At 45.3% G+C, this 7,162-nt stretch overlaps 1 protein-coding gene across 1 annotated transcript in view; it reads right to left on the reverse strand.

Moving 5' to 3' along the window:
- The window catches only part of PCOLCE2 (procollagen C-endopeptidase enhancer 2), a 77,249-nt gene extending 70,688 nt beyond the window's left edge, over positions 1-6,561 (reverse strand). The window contains exons 1-2 of the mRNA XM_019656922.1: positions 5,969-6,561; positions 4,822-4,930 (exon numbers count right to left, since the gene is read on the reverse strand). Of these exons, the coding sequence (XP_019512467.1) occupies positions 4,822-4,930; positions 5,969-6,054 (195 nt within the window). The 5' untranslated portion in view covers positions 6,055-6,561. The remainder of the gene's footprint in view (positions 1-4,821; positions 4,931-5,968) is intronic.
- Positions 6,562-7,162: the final 601 nt, after the last annotated feature.

Below are 7,162 nucleotides of genomic sequence, written 5' to 3' on the forward strand. Positions count from 1 at the left end.
GCCGGCCCAGGAAAATTTTAAAGTACTATAATTTAAGGACAAATCTAAATTTTGAATCTGAGCTCTGTACTTCCATACCAGAAAGTCCAACACAATTGGCTAGAAATTTTGGTTGTGACGAGTAACATTCATCTTTCTCAAAGCATAGAGATGCTAAAATCAGATTTCCCCAATCCCCCACTGATAAGATAGAGTTTAAGAAAAACAATCTGTGGTGAAAGGCACCTTGCTGGGACACATCTCCACTCTGGAAGAATTGAATGGGAGGCAGGTGAGTGGTGAGGGGCAGGATATTCCTCTCTAGCTATAGGACCTCAAATTTAAGGGCTACGCAGAGACCCTTCCCTCTGGAGAGGGCTCTGTGATGTCTTAATAAAAGTGATATTGAATTGTCCAGTGGGCACTCTATGCTTGGTGTACTGACCGCAGGAGCAGGAAAATAGACTGGATGCATGGCTTTGGACAGCTTTTAACTGACAGCCCCAAAGGTGGCCTCACCAGAGCACAGCCCTCTCTGGAGCCTGGTGCATCTGGCCGCTTGGCTGGTGACATCAACTGCATTCAGAACTGTTGAGACAACTGCTTTAGGTGGAAGACTGTGTTTTTTCATCTCTTTTGTTACTGTCCTTGTCCACTCCATCTTCTCTCCAGACACCACGTTAGCTTCCTAATTGGTCTCCCTGCTTCCATTCTTAACTCCCTACAATTCATCCACACAGCAGCCAGAGAGATCTTTTCAAATCAGACACAGTAGTTTCCTGCTTATCCATGGTTTCACTTTCCATGATCTCTGTTACCCACAGTCAGCCATGGTCTGAAAGTATTAAGTGGAAAATTCCAGAAATAAACAACTCATAAGTTTTAAATTGCATGCACTGTGAGTAGTGTGATGAAATCTAGCTCCATCCTGCCCAGGACGTGAGTCGTCCCTTCACCCAGCATAACCGCACTGTATATCCAGTCCAGTAAGACATTTTCAGAGAGAAATAGCACATTCACATAACTTCCATTGCAGTATATTGTTATAATTGCTCCATTTTACAGTTCATAGTTAGTTATTGTTGTTCATCTCTTACTGTGCCTACTTTATAAATTAAACTTTATCATATATATTGGAGAAAACATTGTATATGTTGGGTTCAGTACTATCCACGGTTTCAGGCATCCACTGGGGGCCTTGGATCATGTCCCTCACGGATAAGGGGGGCTGCTGTAAACTCATTCTTCTGCTTATGATTCTCCAGTGGATGCCTGCTCAGAGTAACATTCAGACTCCTCACTGTGGCCTGCAGGGCTCTGCTCACCTCTTTAAATTCTTCTCCCATTGTTCCCCTTACTCCTCTGTGCCAGACACACGAACCTCCTGGCTGTTCTTCAGACAAATTAAGCTTCTGTGCACTTCAGGACCATTGCAGTTGCTGGTCCCTCTGCCTAAAAGCTTCTCCCCAGACTTTCACATGGTGAGTGACTCATCACTCAGGCCCCAGCTTAAACGTCACCTCCTCAGAGTGGCCCTCCCTGATGATCCCCCCTAAACCAGCACCACAACCAATCTTTATCCCACTACTATGGTGTGTGTGTGTGTGTGTGTGTGTGTGTGTGTGTGTGTGTGTGTACTTTCTTGTGGGTATACACCCAGAAGTGGAATTGCTAAATAATATAGCAATTCTGTGTAATTTCTTAAGACATTTCCATCCTGTTTTTGAGTTGCACCATTTTACATTCCCACCAGCACTGCACAAGGGTTCCAATTTCTCCACATCTTTGTCAACACTTGTTATTTTCTGTTTTGGTTTTTTATTTTATTTTTTTATAATAGCCGTCCTAATGGCTATGAAGTAATAGCTACCCTATTTTATAATGCATTTATCAGTACTTGCCTGTCTCCCCCAACTAGCACTGTGTGCTGGCTTAACCCCAACAGTACCCAGTACACACATTGGTTGAATGAATGAAAGGTCTCAGGGCTACCAGCTTCAGCTCTACCACTTCTCCTTTTTGCTCCCCCAGGGTCTACAGGAGCTCAGGAGCTCCCTCTGCTACTCTGAAAAGCCACAGGACCATGAAGATTTTTTTTTTTTTACAAACAAATTGGTGCTATTCCTTGTGGAATACAAAGAAATAAAGATGTTGTCACACTGAGACCTTGAGAGCACCAGGCCCTTTGTGAACTTTCTGCTGTGGCTGTAATTAAAACCAAGAGAAAGTGCTGGGCTCCTCTGGAAGTTCTCAGGAGCTACTCATGTGCAAACATAAAAGAGGCAGGCCCTTGAAACAGAATAAACTCAACTGGCTAAGAGTTAAAAACTATAAAGCTTTTAACTAGAAAAGCAAATTATGCAGTTCTTTATTCTGCATTAATGATTTCTAAAAACTTTTTGTTCAAAAAAGTCTGGCATTTGTTTCTCCATTTCACGAACATTAGCTCAGGCAGCCTGAGCAAACCACAATAAATATGTTACAGAGACTGCTTGTTGTCTGCTTGGTTTCCCTTTTTTGCAGTGATAGAAGACCTTCATTTCTCAGCTTCCTTGCTACCAGAAGTGACCATGTAACTAAGAGTCAGCCAGTGAAATGTAAGTAGCAAGTTGCATGTGATTCTGCACAATGGCCTTCAAGGGCGACATATGCCCTTCTCTTCTTCCTTTCAGTTGGCTGGAACATGAACATGATGGCTGGAATTTGAGCAGTAATTTTGGGCAATGAGGCGGCTTGCTAAGTGTGGCAGAGCAAGAGCAGGGAAAGATACTGGGTGCCTAAGGGTTGTGAAGCTGTCATACCACGTCTGGATTGCCTGCCTCCACGTCCCTTTATGTGAGCAAATCAAACTTCTATTTGAGCTATTGTTATTTTGGGTCTCTGTTACTGGGAGCCGACTTAGCCCTAACTCACACAGAATCGCTCCAGTAAGATTACAGAAGAACCCAAGCACAGAAATAAGTCTTCCTAGATACTCGTGACAATGTAGATTGTTCCATAAAAGTCTGAGTTGTTTTGAGCTGATGCTAAGCCCAGCTTGGCCAATGTGGTGAGGGGGTGGCAGTGATCTGCCATATTGCCTGTGGGGCAGAAGAAAGGACAACTCAACCCCAGCAATAATGAGGATAATGAAAACTCAAACAGCGAGGGTTTTACATGTACTGTCTTGTTTTATCTTCACAATAGTCCTGAGGTTTAAAGAAAATAAATCCTGGTCACACAGCTTATGAGTGATAAAATGAGAATTTGAATCTAGGGACGTCTGACTGCTGAGCTGACATGAATTACCTTTATACTGCATCCAGGTGGAGCGTCCGTTACACTTCCCCACCCCCACACTTAAGAATGAGGCAGCCAGGCCTCTCCAGAGGCACACCACTTCTTTACCAAGGGAAACCTTCACTGGACACCTCCACCCCCAATCAAAGTTTGATGCCACACCAACAATGCCCCAGGATACCCAGAACAAGTGGCCAGCTATGAATTTCTCCTTGTAAGGCACATGATGCCTCCAGTCATTGTCTTAGATCATTTTTACCTTATAGCCATTTAATTACAATTAGAACACAACTAGAATATGAAAACCAGGTTACTTTTATGTTTGTTTCAAAACCTTATTTCACATTTATGCTAATATCAATATTTCAAAGCTATTTTCTATGATTCATTCTCTCCTGGCCCCATGTGCTGCAATAACATAATGAAATCTATACCAGTTCATCAAATAGTTGATATTTTATGGTAATGCATCTATGCATATAAGGGCTAAGGTTTATGTTACAGAGGGGACCCCTAATATCTGCCTGTCAAATGACCTTCTTGGTGGAAATGCCTCATGGCAAAACAGGTTTCACTTTACATGAAGTTGGACTGAACAAATGTTTGATCAAATCATTTTATATAATTGTTCTGGGCCTCAGCTTCCCCATCTATAAAATAGGTATAATAATCGTTACTTTCTCGGTGATTTTGAGGATTCAGTGAGTTTATGTTTGTTAATTACTTCGCACAATGCCTGGCACACACTAAGTACTAAATAAGAGGTAGTTATTTTTAAAAATCATTATCTGTGGGTGGCACAATCCGACTGAATGAAGCTCTCAGTGAACCAACGTATTCAACTACCAAACAACTTTCCAAAATGAAAGACTGAAGAAGAAAACAGTCACTACTTCACTGACTGGAAAGATGACTTGGTCTAGCTAACCCTAAATCCAGGCCTTTTTCAAGCTGGCTGTCTCTAAATCTGGCCTCTTATCTTGGCTCAGCATAGTCTATGCCATTTTAGCCCTTGTTTGATATTTAGCCCCCCACCCCCAGTTATTACTATTCTTATTCTTAAATTGTCTTCAGTGGTGGTTTCAAGTCAGGGACATTAAGTGAGATTTCCAGCCACCCCCCCCCTCCCTTTTTTTTTCTGTAATGGCTGTAAAGCACACAGAGGTAAGCACTAACTTTGATCTTCTATTCCCCACTGGGAATCATTTATGCAAGAAACAGGCAACAAACAGCTTTTTAAAATCATTACAACAGGCCTTTGACTGAAAATAGCCTTAAATTTTAATCCATAAAACTCAACTGAGTCAGGCTGGGTTTCAGAAACACATCTGCTTTAAGAATTTATTCCTTCAAGTATTATCTTGTGCCCTTTCCAATCGCTAATTCAGGACACCACTAGTTCTATTAATAAAAAATCTCCAAAATAGTTGAGGTAAACCCAATATTTCACTATTTCAGGCATTTGCCCCTAACCCAAATTCTGACACCAGAAGGAAAAAGCAGCAGCCTTCCACTGCTTCCAATACCCACTTCGATGAGAATACCCCTTTAAAAAATGCTTACTGTGATTTTCCAAGTGCATTTGCTATTTGGAGGGTACACTCCAGGAAAACCTTCGCTGCCAATAAATCCAGACTCTCCAGTTAGAACGCCACCACATGTGAAAACAGGTCTGGGAAATAAAAGGGGAAACTGAATTTGAAACATGTCAACTTCAGAAAGGTTCTATTAATACAGGTGAAGTTAATATTGATTAATAAATGCCTGCACCTTATAAGAGATTTGAAAGCTTGCTAGCTCTTAGAATTATTTAAATTGTAGATGGATACAACGTTCATTCACTCTGGCTGCCATCTGTCTCCATCATAACACAAGATCGATCCGTATATCATCCATCCATCCATCCATCCATCCATCCATCCATCCATCCATCCATCCATCCATCTATATGCAACCAAATCCTCCACGTAGTGGTAAAATCTTAGGGGAAAATGGTAAATGGAAAATGTAAGCGGCAGGAGTGAGAGAGTTGAGAGCTAGGCTGTGTTAAGTGCGTCGTTTAAAAGATAGACAAGTAATTGGTTAACAAAAAAATTTTGAATTTCCCAGATTTGGTGAGATGCCTACTTCCCCTCCCCTTTTCTGAAAATCGTTGGCCATTGGCAGAGCCTCCCGCAAAGGGGGGTTGACGGTGATGGAGGTGGAAGGGGAGATGTCTAAACTGGCCATAGGCGGGTCCCGCAGCCCAGGTGCTGGGGCCGTCGGGCAGCTCCGAGGTTGGTGAAGAGTTAACTTTCCCGGAGCCGCTCGCTGGGTGCCTCGCGACTCGAGTTTTTCCCTAGACTGACGTCTCACTCCGGGTTAAGAAAACAGAAGTAAACCAAAGTCCACATATCTGGGCCCGACGCTTCCCTCCGCCCTCATAAACAAGCAGGAGGGAAGACGCAGGCCAGATTAAGTCCCCGCCACGTGGTAGCCAGGCCAGTGGCAGGGCCAGCCCGCAGGCTGGGTCGGGACGCCGCAGGGAGCCCAGCGAACAGGCGCGGTGCTGCGGGGTAGGGAACAGCCCACGCCCGCGCCCGGGTGAGCGCAGGCTCGCGCGCCGGGTCCCCCCGCGCCCGGAAGCGGATCGAGTACAGCCGCGAGTGAGGCTGCAGGGATGGAGGGAGAGAAGGAAGGAGGGAGGGAGCCCGGGCGAGGGTCGCGTTACCTCCTATCCGGGGACTGCTGCCGCGAGAGCTGGGCGGCGGCGGCCAGCAGCAGGCAGAGCGCAGCCCAGGTGCCTGCGCCCCTCATGGCCGGTGTGGTCGCTGGGAGCTCCCCCCAACCCGGCGCGCACGCCTGGACGCACGCGGGTTCGCACTCACCCGGACTCTCACCCGGCACGCACGGCTCGCACCCGTACACCCCTACACTTTCTCACTTTCTCTCTCCCTCTCTCCCTCTCTCTCACACACACACACTCAACCGCGGGGTGGGAGACAGCCCAGGTATCCGGGTGTGCGCAGCAGGCAGGGTGGGGGCGCTTTTAAAGGCGATTACGGTGCAGCTTGACTCGACGCTTAATTTCCCCTGAGGAGTTGCCCTGGCAGCCACAGGCCACTGCTGAATATCCCGTTTGTTCTCCGGTGGCGGGAGGGGTTGGCTCCAGGACCAGAGCCGCCTCCTCTCCTGGGGAGGGCGGGCGTCTCCTCCCCGGCACCCTGGGACCTACAGCCCCGTCACATCCCTCCTGCAGGGCCTGTGAGGAGATGGATGAAAGTAGAACCCCCTATCGAGTGGTACCCAAGCGAACCTGGCTCCTTGGTCCACAGACGATTCGCGGGGTGGGGGTGGGGTCATTGTTTGCTTTGGGGAGTGTTTGTCACTAGTTGCTTTTAAACAAAAAGTGTTAGCGCTCGCTGGTTGCTGGAAAACGTGGGGTTCCTTCTTTATTTCCGTTTCCTTCAAACACCCACATCTAAGGCAAGAAGAGGAATAATAGAAGAGGGATTCTATCATATTTTAACTCCTGCTCTTATTCTCTTACTTTAATATCATCATCTATCTATCTATCTGGAGATTCTTTTCCCTTTTACTGGTGTGTGAGAGTAGGGACATGGTTTCTGTGCGGGGATTTAGAAATACGATTTGTGAGTGAATTGTCGTTAACTATGTCAAATAATGAAGACAGAACCAGAATCATCATCTCAGTCATGTTCTGAAAATGGTGTTTCTGTGCTGGCATCTCTCTGTTCTTAAAAGATCTTTGCCAACAATTTCTTTCTGTGGTAGTGATGAGTTAAGATTCTCAGAGAATTTGTTTTTCTAAGACAATTCTACCTTTGTGGAATCAAGGTTTTCCTTTATTTCCTTGCAGAAAAAAAAATTTTTTTTAATCTTTATTTTGTTTCGTGCTTCCCAA

This window comes from Hipposideros armiger, unplaced genomic scaffold, assembly GCF_001890085.2.
Source record: "Hipposideros armiger isolate ML-2016 unplaced genomic scaffold, ASM189008v1 scaffold_270, whole genome shotgun sequence".
In the NCBI taxonomy this organism is placed as follows: Eukaryota; Metazoa; Chordata; class Mammalia; order Chiroptera; family Hipposideridae; genus Hipposideros; species Hipposideros armiger.